Source organism: Pleurodeles waltl, chromosome 7, assembly GCF_031143425.1.
Source record: "Pleurodeles waltl isolate 20211129_DDA chromosome 7, aPleWal1.hap1.20221129, whole genome shotgun sequence".
Taxonomy (NCBI): domain Eukaryota; kingdom Metazoa; phylum Chordata; class Amphibia; order Caudata; family Salamandridae; genus Pleurodeles; species Pleurodeles waltl.
Window position 1 is genome coordinate 179,450,198 of NC_090446.1, and position 17,430 is coordinate 179,467,627.

At 44.2% G+C, this 17,430-nt stretch overlaps 1 protein-coding gene across 2 annotated transcripts in view; it reads right to left on the bottom strand.

Moving 5' to 3' along the window:
- The window catches only part of PLTP (phospholipid transfer protein), a 160,746-nt gene that overhangs the window by 17,546 nt on the left and 125,770 nt on the right, over nucleotides 1–17,430 (bottom strand). For both annotated transcript variants that reach the window (XM_069243516.1, XM_069243517.1), the window contains exons 13-14: nucleotides 16,549–16,591; nucleotides 13,450–13,513 (exon numbers count right to left, since the gene is read on the bottom strand). In XM_069243516.1, coding sequence (XP_069099617.1) covers nucleotides 13,450–13,513; nucleotides 16,549–16,591 — 107 coding nt within the window. The remainder of the gene's footprint in view (nucleotides 1–13,449; nucleotides 13,514–16,548; nucleotides 16,592–17,430) is intronic.

A 17,430-nucleotide genomic window follows, 5' to 3' on the forward strand; every position in this document is an offset into this window, starting at 1 on the left:
TCTGGCACTGGGGACCTGGTTAGGAGTAACCCAGTGCACTTTCTGTCGAAATTACATCAGACACCAGGCAATAAGTGTGGGCTAACCATGCCAAAAAGGGTGCTTTCCTACAGAGTGCATCATCACCTCATAAACAAAGTCAGTCTAATCACCGTAGCCTGTCTACATACAGATTGGAGAACATGGGGAAGATGTTTAGGTTTGGGTATGAAGACAGAGTTGGGAGGATACAAAGCTTTCATTCATCTTACTAAGGAAGGAAAGGGTAGAGACACGTCAGATACTGTTTAGGTCACTGGCATGAGCTGATGTTTTTTTTTCAAGAGGGGCAAACTACGTAGCTGTTCAGACCACCGGGGAAAATACCTTGCAAGAGTGATGAGTTCACTAGAGTGACCTAACAAGGTAGCAAATGATTTGCAAGTTTCTTGCTGATGGATCCAACCACAGAGTAGTTGAAGTTGTTTGATAATTTCACTCTGGCAATACTTTCAAGAAGAAATGGGACCAGGTCTACTGCATGTTGCAGATTAACTTGTGGTCATCGAGGTTGATAAATTTTGGTGGAGTAGGAAGCTCGATTACTTTTACTTTCGCAGCAAAAAAGTTCTCAAAGCCTTCACAGTTGTTTTCTGAGGCATAGATCATGCTGTTGGAACTTGGGTTATTTAATCACTTCAAAGAGTGGTTTTGGACGATTCTTGGAGGCATCCAGATGTGATTGGATATGTGAAGACATAGCTCTTAAGATATAGGGTTTATAGCTTCTTTTGTCAACCCTAATGCAATTCAGATTAGAAGGGTGAGTTATTGTCGGCAAGTGTTTTTGATCTCTCATGGACCTTTTCTTTCATGGTAAAGATCTTTAAAGAACCAAGGAAGTGAAAACTTCAGTCTTTTCTTGCTCTTCAATGGAGCAAAGCCCCCATTCAGGGCTATCATGCAATTATTAAACAGTCCTGACTTTATTGTCTTGGCTGTGATCTGGGAGGCGAGGGCTACAATAAGCTCTAGAAGCAAGACTGGAAATGCCCATGCTCCTGGTGTCAGAAAACCACACCATTTCCTTTATAGGTGGACCTGAGGCTTTCTGGTTGGCAAAGACCATCATGAATTGAATCTGAAGATGATCATTACACTCCAATAGGATGTTGTTGTTGGCAGTTAGAAGCGTATCCTTTGCTACATCAGATGAAGGATGGCTCCTTTACAGTGTGTGGAGATGAGACAATGTTGTAGAAGTTTGTCAATTAATGAAGCAGAAACACGTACACCATTTGTTTGTAAATATGTACACCAATTTGTTGCTTGCATCGCTACAGGGTTAATATAAGTCACAGTGGAAGATGATCGTCTCAGATATCATCAGCTGGGCTCATACTGAACTCCATACATTCTTCCATGAAGAAATAATTAGCCTCTGGGACAGAGGAATGATGTTGAGTCGGAGAGAAAAAGCCTCATGAGCCGAGACTTCCAGACAAAGGAAGGAGTGGTAGGGAAGAGTGGAAAGGTATCAGAAAGCTAACACGTTCTTATGGATAAGATCTACTCCACCTCCATGACTGTGCGGTCTCATCATAGAATTGAATATTGTGTGGGGGAAGTTTAAGACAAACCGAGACATAATTAAGAGTTATTGAGCCAAGTTTCTGTCAAAGTACATTAATGAGGCAAAAGATCACTCACGTCCGCAATATCAACGCAATGCTTCATAACCGCGGATGCACGTTTGTGAATGGTTCGAGTGATAACTGAATAAGATTATCAAGATCCTTCTTTTTGAGTGATGGGGAAGTATTGGGAAGTCTAGTTTTAGATGATAGATATTGAAGAGTTGCTGGTGTCATGTCAGGTCTTGGAGAGCTGAAACACACACAGTTTCTCTGCTCACACCGGTCAAAATTGCAATTAAGGAACACCTCATGTTACAGGAATCTAAATAATCAAATACACCTTATCCTTATTTCTATACTAAAATAGACTACATAACTAATTATATAAATGAGATATGTGTTTGTAGTGTCTATGTTCAGCTGCTACCACTGATTAAATTCAGATTCTCTTCTAGAGTGCCCCTCCCTAAACAACAGATGCTTCTGATGTGTACAGCTACTCCTATGTACAGAATTTCTTTTTAAAATACCCCCACTGAAAAAATAAATAATTGAAATAAATAGTTAAGTGAAATAAAGTTGGAGCAGCTATGATTCCTATACAATTAAAAGTTATAACTACAAAGAGTGATTAGACACCACTTTTTGTGTTACCGCATACAAAGTGTTGAGCACTCGTATGCTAATTGTTAGGTCAAGCCTAGGCAGCGCAATGCGCTGTCTCTGCGAGACATTCTGTGTTCAGGATAGGGGCTTAAGCTACACCCCTCTTGCCATTCATTCTTTGTTTTGCCTGTCTTAAATGCTTCACTTTTATTGGTGCGTTGTGCGAAATGTCCCTCCTTTGTCCACTAAGGTCCCACCCAGGGAGCATTCACTAAGAGAACATTCTTGTGGGCCATCACACTATGTCACATTCCTCTGGCATGTGATGGCCCCGCCTCCCTCCTCCCGTCTGGTTTCAGTTTATCCTTTAATCTAAGCCGCGATCCTTTCTCCTCACGGCTCGGCGCCATGCTTCATGTTCAGTGGTATGTATTTTTTTTTTACTGTTGAGCCTTATTTTCATTTTGTGTCTCTCCTTCACGCTCATGCTCATGGCAGCCATGGCACTTTGAATAAGCTTGCTAATGTCAACTGTTTTACTTTTCATTTTCAATTTATGTTGCAAGAAAAGTCCAGTTAAGAATGTGCAATGCTAATAGCTCTAACTTGTTTTTATGTGTTGGACTCTGTGATATCGTCCAGATCTGAAGGGCCATAAATCTACAATGCGACTCCTGTTCCCTGATGCTCATGCACCCATCTTTGATGTTCTATTTACATCCTTGCAGCGTGCCCGAACGGGCTTAAGCTAAGTGCTTCCTGAAAGGTTGGAAAATCTACTGTGTGCTTGAACCCGTGGGTCCCTTGCCATGAGCCGGCTTCCCTTCTAGGGGATGCTGTTACAGGGGTGCTCTTTCTGGAGATAATAGCAGCATGTGTGCTGGTGGAAGCTGATCTGGGCAGTAGAGTTGTCCGTTCTCATCAGTGCTTTATTTGTAAATAAAAATGTGCTGGTGCCCAAAGCACTCCTCTTAAACATGCGGCTGCTGCAATTAAATGTGCGAGCACAGAATACCGAGGCAGCGTAATCCTGAAGCCAGTTCGGACCTCTTCAATCTATTTACAGCCACTTCCTGCCTCTTCAGCTCACTGTTGCAGCTTTCTGCTCTCTCTTATAGTGACACGTTTAGTTTTTCTCATTCTCAGTCTTTCCCATATGTGTCATATGTGTCTTTTTCTCGCAGTAAGTACTTGAGGCAGAAAAATAGGTTCCGGCCCTCAACAATGAGTGCTGATGCTCCGCACCGGAAACAACAAGCACAAATTAAGCACTAGATCTCATTAAGAAATGCCACCAATTGTCAGGGAGATCAGACCACAGACAGCACAGCTTTACATTGCAAGGCCAGCCCAGTGAGGACAACGTGGTCAAAGACTGAAGAAACAGTGCTTAGTCATGAGCCTCAGAAGACCAGAGAGAATGCATTTTTTTATAGGACAGCTCAGTTGGTTAATGTAATCACTTCTGATGTCAGTGGCTGTGAATGAGCGGTCACTGAATCGAATCCTGTTCCATGCACTGGGGTAACAGTGTAAATAGGATGTCAACAAATGTGCCAAAAGATGTGTAAATGTTTACAGCGCTTTCAAGAATTATGTTTTTAGTAATACGCTAAGGCCCATTTATACTTTTTTTGCGTTGCAAAAAGCGGCACAAAATTACAAAATATAATTGTCTTTTGTAAGTCTGCACCGCTTTTGCATCAAAAAATTTAACAAATGCAGTGCAAATAAAGTGTAAATATGGTTCTCACTTATTGAGCCATGATATACTTCAGAAAAAGGCGTTATGATGCGGTCAGCTTTGACCGCATCATATTGCTTGTTTTCTTTTAGCCATGCTGCTCAGCCACCCTTCTGCTGTACCGCATGGCAAAATCAAAAAGTATACATTGCCAAAGCCAACAGATCTCACAGAGGCAACAACAACAATTTATTTTTTCCTTTCCTTAGTGCAGAAATTATATTGTTCACATCTGTTTGGACATGAATAGTTACAGGGTAAAACTGATGAACCTGTACATTTTGAGATTCCTCTTAAACCACAACGTACACAATGATATTGATTTGACGTAAGTTTAAAGTCTGTGAACTCTTTTTAAACTGAAAATCTAGTCTTAATATTTGTTGTACTACAAACAGCCTTCTAATCATAAATAGTCTTTTTTAGCAAACATTTTGTTACAAAGACATTCATGTTTGTATGTATTAATTCTTTTTGCTGGTCTTTGGGGGTTGGCCCCGCCTTGGATGGTAAATAAAGACTGAGTTGTTATTCTAATAGTAGTCGTCTTTGTGTATAAAAGTGCACAATTTATTTTATAAATTGCCTACAGTCTGCAGATGAGTCATCATGACCCACAGATGCAAATTCACCTCCTTTTGCTGAAGTCTCCAGCATTTAGACGTCAGTCCCCTCTCTGAAGCAAACTATAAATCCTTCTGCAGAAACGATGATTTTCTTTCTTATGCTACATTCACTAGGCTACTCAACTTGATAGATTGCTTCAAATGCGCACTAACTATTCACATTTGCGTGTAACACGTCACTGACAATAAAGCTCTTCATGGAGTGCAACATCATATGGTTGTTTATATACAATAAGGTGATTTACTGTGTGTGAGACTTTTTATTTCATTTTGCTGTATCATTTTTGCATCAACCTTCTACTGGATTCACTACTGTAGTTTGGCACCTCTCCTAAAATACCCCGTAACCTCGACATCACATCATTTTTATATAATTAGAAAACTCATCAAAAGAACGGTTTTGAGGCATGAAATACTTTAGCTGGAATATTCTGCAATCTATTTATTAGAGAAAACCTCCAGCAAAAATAAATGTTGCCCTTGGAATCTTTGAGAACCATAGCGTGACTGCACTGCACAGCTTGTGGTTGTACTGTATGAAGACTATTTGTGATTTGTACGTAGGATTTGCCAAACTATACACTAATTGCAGAAAGTTAGATTTCTTTTCTAAACTCGACCATCACCCTACAAGGAGTTATAACCAGAGAGAAAACTATTCAGTCCACAACAGTACGGACAACGAGCATATGTAACAGCCCCCAAAATGACAAACCACAGTAAAGTACTAATATATCAACAAGGGCACAATGACATTACATCTGTGAAAATATATACTTTTAGCAGTCAGGCTTTCGGAGACGTTTCTTTAGGCAGGAGCTGCAAAAAAACCCTATGTCTGTTCCAAAAACGTCAATAGCGTCAGGCAGGGGGATAGGATAGCAGAAAATAAATAAAACCAAAATAGATGCAGTGTGGGTGAGCAAATAAAGAGTAGATGTGGTCGCTGTGGCTACCATTAATTGATCTCTATACTAGCTTGAACAAGTCTGAATTGTCACAGTTTATGGATCAACTCAAAAGTATGCATAGAAAGTGTAGGAAGGTAGCCTCTTTCTAGCCTTGTTACCCCCACTTGTGGCCTGTTTGTGAGTATGTGTCAGGGTGTTTTTACTGTCTCACTGGGATCCTGCTAGCCAGGGCCCAGTGCTCATAGTGAAAACCCTATGTTGTCAGTATCTTTGATATGTGTCACTGGGATCCTGCTAGCCAGGACCCCAGTGCTCATAGGTTTGTGGCCTATATGTGTTCCCTGTGTGGTGCCTAACTGTATCACTGAGGCTCTGCTAACCAGAACCTCAGTGTTTATGCTCTCTCTTTTCTTTAAAATTGTCACTGCAGACTAGTGACTAATTTTACCAATTCTCATTAGCACACTGGAAAACCCATATAATTCCCTTGTATATGGTACCTAGGTACCCGGGGTATTGGGGTTCCAGGAGATCCCTATATGCTGCAGCATTTCTTTTGCCACCCATAGACAGCTCAGACAATTCTTACACAGGACTGCCACTGCAGCCTGAGTGAAATAACGTTCACGTTATTTCACAGGCATTTTTCACTGCACATAAGTAACTTATAAGTCACCTATATGTCTAACCCTCACTTAGTGAAGGTTGGGTGCCAAGTTACTTAGTGTGTGGGCACCCTGGCACTAGCCAAGGTGCCCCCACATTGTTCAGGGCAAATTCCCCAGCCTTTGTGAGTGCGGGGACACCATTACAAGCGTGCACTACACATAGGTCGCTACCTATGTGTAGCACCACAATGGTAACTCTGAACATGGCCATGTAACATGTCTAGGATTATGGAATTGCCACCCCAATACCATTCTGGTATTGGGGGGACAATTCCATGATCCCCCAGGTCTCTAGCACAGAACCCGGGTACTGCCAAACTGCCTTTCCTGGGTTTCCACTGCAGCTGCTGCTGCCAACCCCTCAGACAGGTTTCTGCCCCCCTGGGGTCTGGACAGCCCAGTCCCAGGAAGGCAGAACAAAGGATTTCCTCTAAGAGAGGGTGTTACACCCTCTCCCTTTGGAAATAGGTGTGAAGGGCTGGGGAGGAGTATCCTCCCCCAGCCTCTGGAAATGCTTTGATGGGCACAGAGGGTGCCCATCTCTGCATAAGCCAGTCTACACCGGTTCAGGGATCCCCCAGCCCTGTTCTGGCGTGAAACTGGACAAAGGAAAGGGGAGTGACCACTCCCCTGACCAGTACCTCCCAGGGGAGGTGCCCAGAGCTCCTCCAGTGTGTTCCAGACCTCTGCCATCTTGGATTCAGAGGTCAGAGGTGTTGGGGCACATTGGACTGCTCTGAGTGGCCAGTGCCAGCAGGTGACGTCAGAGACCCCTCCTGATAGGTGCTTACCTCTTTCAGTAGCCAAGCCTCCTTTCTTATTAGCCAAACCTCCTTTTGCAGCTATTTAGGGTCTCTCCTCTGGGCTATTCCTCAGATAACGAATGCAAGAGCTCACCAGAGTTCCTCTGCAGTTCCCTCTTCGACTTCTGCCAAGGATCGACCGCTGACTGCTCCAGGACACCTGCAAAACCGCAAAAAAGTAGTAAGAAGACTCCCAGCAACATTGTAGCGAATCATCCCCCTGCCAACGCAGGCACCAAACTTCTGCATCACCGGTCCTCTGGGTCCCCTCTCATCCTGACGAGCATGGTCCCTTGAACACAGGAGCTGGGTCCAAGTATCTCTCACAGTCCAGTGGCCCTTCTGTCCAAATTTGGTGGAGGTAAGTCCTTGCCTCCCCACGCCAGACAGCAAACCTGTGTACTGCGTGATTTGCAGCTGCTCTGGATTCTGTGCACTTTTCCAAGGATTCCTTTGTGCACAGCCTAGCCTGGGTCCCCAGCACTCTGTCCTGCATTGCCCAACTCGCTGAGTTGAAATCCGACGTTGTGGGACCCTCCTTTTGTGACTCTGAGTTCACAGATCTTCTAAGTGCCTGTTCTGGTACTTCTGTGGGTGCTGCCTGCTTCTGCGGGGGCTCTCTGAGTTGCTGAGCACCCCCTGTGTCTCCTTCTCCAAGGGGCTACTTCCTGGTCCTTCCTGGTCCCCAGCAGCTCCCAAAATCCTCAACCACGACTCTTGCAGCTAACAAGGCTTGTTTGCAGTATCTCAGCCTGGAAACACGTCTGCAACCTTCAGCACACCGTGGGACATCTTCCATCCAAAGGAGAAGTTCCTAGCTCTCTTCGTTGTTGCAGAATCTTCGGCTTCTTCCACCTGGAGGCAGCCCTTTTGCACCTTCATCCAGGGTTTTGTGGGCTCCTACCCCCCCTGGACACTTGCGTGACTCTTGGACTTGGTCCCCTTCCTTTACAGGTCCTCAGGTCCAGGAATCCGTCTTCAGTGTTTTGCTGGTGCTTGCAGAATCCGCTATCACGACTATTCTGTCTTTCTGGGGTAGTAGGGTAACTTTACTCCTACATTTCAGGGTCCTGAGGTGGGGTATCTTGGACACCCTTAATGTTTTCTTACAGTCCCAGTGACCCTCTACAACCTCCCATAGGTCTGGGGTCCATTTGTGATTCGCATTCCACTTTTGGAGTATATGGTTTGTGTTGCCCCTAGACCAATGTTTACCTATTGCATCCTATTGTGATTCTACATTGTTTGCACTACTTTTCTTACTGTTACCTACCTGTTTTGGGTTTGTGTACATATAATTTGTGTATATTACTTACCTCCTAAGTGAGGGTATCCTCTGAGATACTTTTGGCATATTGTCACTAAAATAAAGTACCTTTATTGTTAGTAACTCTGAGGCCCTCATTCCAACTTCGGCCGGCGGCGGTAGCCGCCCACCAGACGGGAACCGCCAATCGGCCGCCATGCGGCCAAAAGACCGCTGCCGGCATTCCAACATTCCCGCTGGGCCGGCGGGCGCTAACCAAATTAGCGCCCGCCGGCCCAGCGGGAATGAGGCCGCAACACAGAAACCGGCTCCGAATGGAGCCTGCGGTGTTGCGGCCGTGCGACGGGTGCAGTTGCACCCGTCGCGCTTTTCACTGTCTGCTAGGCAGACAGTGAAAAGCTGGCCGGGGCCCTGTTAGGTGACCCCTGCACTGCCCATGCCAGTGGCATGGGCAGTGCAGGGGCACCCAGGGGCCCCAGGACACCCCTTACCGCCAGCCTCTTCCTGGCGGTGAAAACCGCCAGAAACAGGCTGGCGGTAAGGGGGTCAGAATCCCCAGGGCAGCGCTGCTTGCAGCGCTGCCCTGGCGGATTCGCCCAGCCGGGGCAAAAACGGCGGGAAACCGCCGGCCCCGGTTTTCCGACCGCGGCTTTACCGCCGCGGTCAGAATGGGCTTTGAAGCACCGCCAGCCTGTTGGCGGTGCTTCAGTCATTCTGCGCCCTGGCAGTCCAAGACCGCCAGGGTCAGAATGACCCCCTGAGTATTGTGTTTCTTATGATATTGTGCTATATGATATAAGTGATATAGTAGGAGCTTTGCATGTCTCCTAGTTCAGCCTAAGCTGCTTTGCCATAGCTACATTCTATCATCCTAAGTTGCTAGAAACACCTCTATTCTACTAATAAGGGATAACTGGACGTGGCACAGGGTGTAAGTACCACAAGGTACCCACTATAAGCCAGGCCAAACTCCTACAGGAAGCACATGATTAAACAGATTCAAACCACTGAAAATGGAAAAACAACTGTTTTTCCTTGTTGGTCTTCTGCCCCCCTCCACAACAAAAATTGTGGAGAGAACACAGACCTGGAGACCCAAAACATGGAAGCAAAGTGTCTGCTTTCAGGAAAAGTGGAATATCAATAGAAAATGTTAAGATGACACGTGCTGTGCAAATTATAGCTCGCACCTCACTTAACTCGCGTGGTTAACCAGCATTGATATGTGTGGCCCAAACAGCATCAATGTCTATTAAAGGCACATGTGTTTTGGGCAACAACAAAAAAGTGGGCTAGGCGTGATGAAGACTTCTTATATATGGTTGTCTCAGGACTTTCTTTTTGAAGAAATATATCTCTATGTAAAATTATGCATTTTGAACGAACATTGGGTTTTGTAAATTGGTATACAAAAGATAGCACAAAGAAAATTGTGAGGATTTGGGCTATTCTGCTCCAAATTGCAACCAATTGCAAAAGGAGCAAAATTGTGTATTTTTTATATACTTTGTTTGGCCAAAAAGGGGCTTAACTTCCCCCGAAATGTTCCTATGTTCCTCTTCACAAAAACACTAATACATTTGCCCATATATCTAAAAAGTAATACTTCAGTTGGTCAGTCAATAAAATGCCAGGGTGAGCATATACTATCGCTGCCACCAGTTGGTGAAACAAGTCACAGAGTGGTATCAGCACACAGAAACCCTGCAAAACAGAACCAGAATGTGAGACCAGCCATTCGAACACGTCATGCAATTAATGTATCCACAGAGTACCTACATGCTATGATAAGGCATACTGAAAGGCCTTATATGTTATGCTAACTTTCGTCAGCCCTAAAAGTCCCTCAAACCATGAGTTCATGAAGCGAAGTAACTCCAAAATAGTGTCCTAGAAATATTAAAATACCAACTGCCACAGGTCCTGCTGAAATGGCGTTGGAGTGTTAGCTTCAGTCCTGCAAATTAGATATTTACAGATAGAAGTACTTCTGTAGACTGAAACTAGATTTCAATACCAAACAACTACATTCTTTAATTAGCTTACAAACCTGCAATGCGATCATCGTAAGCCAAACTTAACAGGAGAGTGTCCTCTGCCTAAGTAACAAAGACACTAGGATTCATAATTGATTAATATAAACCTCCTAATCCTTAAGGACTTTTACCCCACTAGGTTGTCCTGTTTTCCGTGCTTGTTTCTTGTGGATGTCAGTGATATTTATCATTGTGTTTGAAACATTTTGAAATCAGTGCTTATCAGTGTTTATTCAGCTGCCTAACTGACATAATAGATAAAAACTATGGGCCAGATATACAAGCCGTAGCGCCTCCTTGCGCCAAACTAGCATCATTTTTTACGGTAATGTGGCTCAAAGAGGCCATTTTTGCTGCGCCATATTTACAAAGTGGCGCAATGCATGCATTGCCCCCTTTGAGACCCCTAGCGCCACATTATGCCTGCGCCAGGCATAATGTATGCAAGTGGGGCATTCCGGCACACACCATTTTTGGCATAATTTTTAATGCCAGCTCAAAGCAGACGTTAAAGTGATGCACCCATTTTAATCAATAGGGCTCCTTGCACTTTGCTGCACTAGTGTCAACATTTGTGACGCTAGTGCAGCAAAGCACCACTATAACGTCAAAACTTTTGATGCTATTGCCCTAACGTGGGCCATGGTGTGCAGTATTCTAAATACGGTGCACCCATGGTGTCATTAGGTGGGCATGGGCGACGAAAGAAAATTGGCGCATCAGCATTGATGCACCAGTTTCTTGTAAATATGCCCCTATGTTTTTTTTGTGTTTACAACACATGTTGGTTTTTGCAGTGATTGTTATATAGCACACATATAATTTAAAGGACCGTATTGAAGGGTGTGTAGTGTATTACCATTGGCTGTGTTCAGTGGACATGTGATAGCCTGATTCAAGCATAGAAAGTCTGTATTGAACTCTCACTAACATCTCAGTACCCTTTCTCACTTCCACTACCATGCACACTTACTCTGTAAGGACTCTGTCTGGTTTACAGAAGTAATAATACAATAAATAAAGGCAGGAGTTGTATATTTAAATATTTTAATACATTCATGGACTCATTTGGGGGTCATTCATCTACTATTTACTGCATACTATGACACTTAAGATCGGGCAACCCTATAAACGGTATAGTACCTTGTGAAACCTTTAACATTTGGAATTAAACCAGAATTTCTTGTAGCCCTGCATTCTAAGGCACTTTAAACTTGATGCTTTAAGCATGTTAGTCACTGTGTTTTTTTCTCTCTTTTCCTGACTACATTAAGGTGGTGCTCCTGATGTGTGAACACTCATAGCTACCAGGTGTTAAGCTACCAGGTGTCAGGGCTCAAAACCTAAAGCAGTAAATTGCAGTTGGGCAAAAAGCCGTTGTTTGCGGAAAGTATCACACATAAAATTGGGACACGTTGCAGCTACGATTTTGTTAGCATGTGGGAAGTCCTGTGTCATTTTCACCACTGTACCATGTGCATGGGGACAGCACTCTTTTCACCGTCTTCTGTTGCTACAACTTGCATTGAATATTTAAAGCCTGGTGTGTTTGGCATTTTAATACTGGCTTATTAGAAAAGGAGGCTGATATGTCAAAGGGTTTTTTCTATTCTGTGTATGTGAGTACATGTGATAGTATATTTTCGGCCAAGATTCTTATGTACCAGCCATTTCACCAAACAATGAAAGATTTAAACATTGCCAAAATACCAAATATGATTTAAATATTTTAAGATTCTCTGCACTGTATACAATAATTAGATCAAACCTAAAACATGCTTCCAATCCCTACAACTTTAATTTAAGAACACAAAACTGAAAGAACAAACAACATTTTAGTGACTTCCCTAAACCACAAAACTTGATCAGAGTAATCGTAGAATAACCTATTTTGCTCCTAATTCTATGTTGGACCCATCAGAAGGAAATACAAATGAATGATTCACTTTCATTTTACTTTCTTTGAATTTCACTTTAGTTTGTGGTCGTGCATGTGTTTATCAGTGTTTATGTGCTTAGACTGGGAGGGCTGTTTCCGTTCGTTTTGGTGGGATTTGATCACTTACTAAAGGGTTAAACCTAAAATAGGAGGGCCTAGACATGACCCAGACCTGAGTGAATCATTGAAAAACATTAAAGGGACCGGTCTACCATTTCCAGTGGACATCAGAGGACTGTAGCTTCCACCCTCTTTTGGACCTGGTTTAATCAATGGAATAGTTGGCATCTTGGTAAAGGGTCACTATGTTTCGCAGCTGCAACAGAAAGTGCACGACCCCTGAAGGAGGTCCGCTGAAGCTTGGGCACTGATACAAGAAAGCCATTCCCAGAATGAAGTGTACACCGAGAAGAGTAATACATCCATCTCCGGGATAATGGGTAGACATACAGGCCAAACACAGTCTATGATCAACACAGAGAAATTTGAACATGACCCTCTGTTGGACTGGCCGCCAATAAAGTAACTTCAAGGCTGACGTGATCGAAAGTAATTTCCTCAAGCTCAGAGTTAACCTTAGGACAACGTTTTACACCAGTTGCAATTTCTTTTCAAGGGAATCAGGCGAAATTACGTTACAAAGATCCAATCTGGCTGAGATGAAAGAGTTCAGGGTTTTGACTTAGTGTGAGAAAGTAATTTGGTGTATGATGTGTTTCAAGGTACACAGTTGGTACATAACATGAATTGGCCACTGCATTAACCTAGCTCTCTGTCTGCTCGTCTCACTATTTCTTTGGAACATCAGAGCGAAGCGATATTTTTATGTATCTGAATAGATCTGATAACTAATGACCAAGGAGTCAAATGCCAACATGGAGCAATGAGCAAAGATAGTTTGTTTTTACGTTGCTCATCTACCACAACAAACTTCTGTGACCGCAGACGGCAGAATTTACTCTTAATGCTTTGAGAAAGATTGCTTGCCGGATACGTACACCCTGAGTGAAGCACTTGTTGGCCGTGTACCTTGCCTTGAGAAAGAGGAAGGTATCCCAGAATATATATACATTGTCAATCTCATGGGTAGAAAACACTTGTTAAAAATACATCATAAAAAGTACCACATCTTTTCACCAGATTATTATGTAGCCCTAAACAAGAACAAGGTGCAAACTCTGTTCCTACATTTCCAAGAGATTTTTTGAGTCCATAACTTGTGCAAGATCTTACCGTTCAGCATGGGCATGATGCCAACCTGCAGCATGGTCTTCAAAGGACTCTGGAGTGGGATGAGCTGGAAAGGAAGAACATGCAGTTAGGGTTGCTATTAGTTCAAGGGCCCACCCCCTGCTCCTCAGAATGAAGACCCTCACACTACCTACATACACCAGCCACATCAAGCTGAAGGGCCCTCGGAGACTGCACATGTTGATGTATGGAAGACCTGTTCTGGAACATTGTTTGTGTAAGTCTGAGTGTATTATGCTCCAATATTGTCTACAATCCAGGGTCTGCCCTGTCTGGAACTCTATGAGCTCTCAAACTATACAGCTCACTATATACAGATCACTGAAACCCCTCATCAAATGCTATCGATCTCAGAATATCTTTATTAATATTTTCACTCCAAACAGTACATCTGGATGATCAGATGCACACAGGTATCATAATTTGGGAGAACACCGTTGACTAAGTTCCACTGCGACTGGACTAAGTTATCTTTTTTCACAGTTTGCGGGCTCCCAGGCAACACTGGTAACAGCAGAAGTTGGACTGTTTGAGGTATGAGGCAGAGACTTTCATCACAGATAATCTTTCAGTTTCTGCAATGGCCGTCCAATGGGGCGCCTGCGGCTAGTGTGTAGATATAAGTGTTATTGGTGCGTGCATGCAGACTTAGCAAATCTTGGTTCCTTGTTGGCCTCCTGAGTTCTGGTTCATGTTGGCATCTGGCTCCTGTTGTGACCGCAATAACCATGAGACATTAGGCCACCCTATTTTCTTTGTTGCCTTCTGTTTTGTGTGGGTGGAAATGCCTTCTAATGTGTAAGAAAGCTCTGCCAATTCTAAAACGTGATGCATGTTTGTGTAGAAGGTCTGGTGCTCTTTGAAATGAGGGAGTTATATCTGCCTGTTAGTGTCCTTCGTAAGAGTTTGTCCATAACACTGCTCTGTCTCTTCTGAACCCATCTGGCTACCTGCAGATGGAAATATGTCTCTGTGTACACTGTGACTCCTCTTGCCTGCTCTGAGATGCTCGGAGCACAAGAATACCATGTGACCTGCCTTTTCTGCTTGTACTGACTTGACTGCCTACTCGGGTCTCCTTCGTATGAGTGGATTGTGTTTCAGAATATTGTACACAGAAATGTAATTTAACATAAATATTGTGTTCTAAATAGTGTTCACAATATATTGCCCCATTTGATTGTCTGCTATTAATGTCAATGAAGCAAGATTTTTATAAACTATATTTAGGATGCAATTCTTTTGTCACACTATAGTCTGAAACCCATTCTCTGGTACCATACCTGTTAGGACACAACCAGGCTTTGGTGCCCAGCCTGAAAATGTTCATGTTGATGAATGATGGGGGACAGGTTAGCCCACTTTGTAATACCATCTACCTGAAAGTCTATAACTTCCTGCTTTTAAACTCAGTTCGTCCGAGTATGATAGAATTGTGTGCATGTTCCTGAATTTTTCCTGTCTGCTCTGTGATTGTTCATGCCAGTGAGCACTGGAAGCCCGACTGCTTGCTTTCTCGTTTTCTGCACACCTGTTAAGGCTGGGAGTAGATCTGCTGGATAATTCTATATGTTCTTATAAGTTGAGATTTTCTGGTCTTCTTCTTTAAAGCTAGAAATGCTATTAAATACTGGAAACACAGTGGTTTGAATCTTTCTAACTATGTGCGCTAGGTCTCTGGCTCCTTGCTCACGGATTCCCCTTGCAAATTGACTCTGGGTGTCTACCTGCTGACTCTCGAGTTCTGTGCCCGGTGTATACTTGAGGGTAATATGCCTGCTCAGAGATTCATGAGGCTGTCCTCTGGGACCGAAGTCCTACCTGCCTGTACTGTTTCTTAATACTTCTTTATCTGAGGAATCTACAACCATGACAGTCGTCTCGCTATGTAAGTGCGAGTCGAGGTGTACCTCTGGTTTTGGTTCCTGCGCACCAGGGTCTACTAGGCTCCACCGTGGATCCCAGCCTGTGCTTAACTTTTCAGCCTACATAAGAAAACTGCAGAAACAGGGGCTCCTGACTGTAGTTTTTAATCAGTCCAATTAGTTTGGAGGGGATGCATTCCTCTAGCTGCTGTTGGAATTTCCAGGGACCCAATAGGTTCGAATGCTTAGGCTGCAGCTTCCTACATTTACTAACAACCATCTTGCACTGTAAAGTCAAGGGCGTTCGCTAACTTGTGCTAACTCTGTCCCTGTCAGTTACTCAGCCAGGGGTCTGCTGATTATTCATTTCCGCAGAGCAGGTACCTATTCAGTAGCTTAATGGTTGCTTCGTTCATTCACTTGTAGCTCCCGGTGACTGGAATAATGACTTCCTTGATATCTGTACCCATGCACTACACCAGCCCGCATTGCAATTTACGATCACACTGACTTCCAGGCTGGAGGGACTTTTTAACTTTTTTAACACTGCGTAGCAAGTCCATAGTTTTTTTGTGACCCTGTCCTAGTAGCAGCCTGTTGCCATGTGTTGCAGATCCTGAGAAGTCTTCAAACAGTGGCAAACAAGCAACCTGTTTTCATGTGGAGTGACACCGTCGCTGTATCTGCCACAACTCTGCTGTCAACAGGGCTTTGCGTTTGATCAGGACTTTTCTATTGCTTATGATTTCATGAGTATGGCATGGGACCTCCGGACTAAAGCAATGGATAGCCTTCTTGCTCCCTGGTTCGCCCATCTAGCATTCTCCTCGTCTGTTGGTGTATGAAAGGGATCTCTGCCTGCCTATTAACATGCACTAGACTTGTTTGTCTTTTTCTGTGGGCCAAGACTAACTCCGAATGCTGGAATGTCCCAGGACTCTTTCCGAACAGTCTAGTGCACAGAGGAACTCTGTTGTCAGTCATGTAGAAGTGCTCTCTATGTTTCACTTTCGTTTTAATGTGCCAAAATCCAATGCTCTCTCCCTGGTCCAGTCAATAGGACTATGTTTACCTTAGATAGTGTACGCCACGGCGTTCCCTTACCACCTTTGTGCAGGAGCACCTGAAGGGTTTTGTTGCCTGCTGGCTGCAGAAGCCCCTATGCTACCCCTCTGCCCTCTACCCGCATGTTCTTTGCCTTTCCATCCGTACTTACAGCCAAAGACTCCAGCGCTGACTTATTAGAGTAGATTCGAAACCTGAAAGAGAGAAAACAAAAAAATCGTGTTTGGGAAGAGAGGGTGCCTGTCATTTGTGACAAGCTTCCAAGAACAGAATCATGAGTAAAATGGTGAGAATGCAGTAGCTTGAGATGAGTTCAACACAATGGTTATATTGGGGCGGGAAGACTGATTTGTTTTGGGGAAGAGGGATTAGTTTGTGTTGGGGGAACAGAAGGCTATTTTGCGCTGAGTAAGGAGAAGCTGGTTTGAGTTGGCGGAAAAAGGTTTCAATAGAAAAGTCTGGTTTGTTTGTGGAATGTTATTCATGTTACCATGCTGGTTCCTGTGAGGCCTTTTCTGTGGGTCTTAGGACAGTTGTTGGTTATTGACAGTAAACGAAGTGGGTACTGCTATTTACCACAGATGTCTCACTAACTCAGGTGCTCATTCTGAGTTTGGCGGGTGGGCGGCGCCCGCCAAACTCAAACTGCCATCTGACCGCTGGTGCCATCAGGACACCGCCTGCCGTATTCCGACTTCGGAATCGAGCTGGCGCCAATGTGGCGGTGCAGCGGGTGCAGCAGTACCTGTCGCCCATTTCACTTCCCGTAATTCGAGAACTACGCAACGGGGCAGTGCATGGGGCCCATGCACTGCCCATGCCAAGTGCAACCCCATTCCGCCAGATTTTCCACAGCAGTGTGACCTGCCATGGAAAGGCTGGTGGAATGGAACTCGTAATCCGGCAGGCAGTGCTGCTTGCAGCGCTGCCCTGGTGGATTACAACCCCCGGGACCGCCAGGCAGGAGGCTGTCTCCAGTGTGGCGGTATCAGCGGTACTACTGTGGCATTTCGCCTGCGGTCGGAATGTGGCG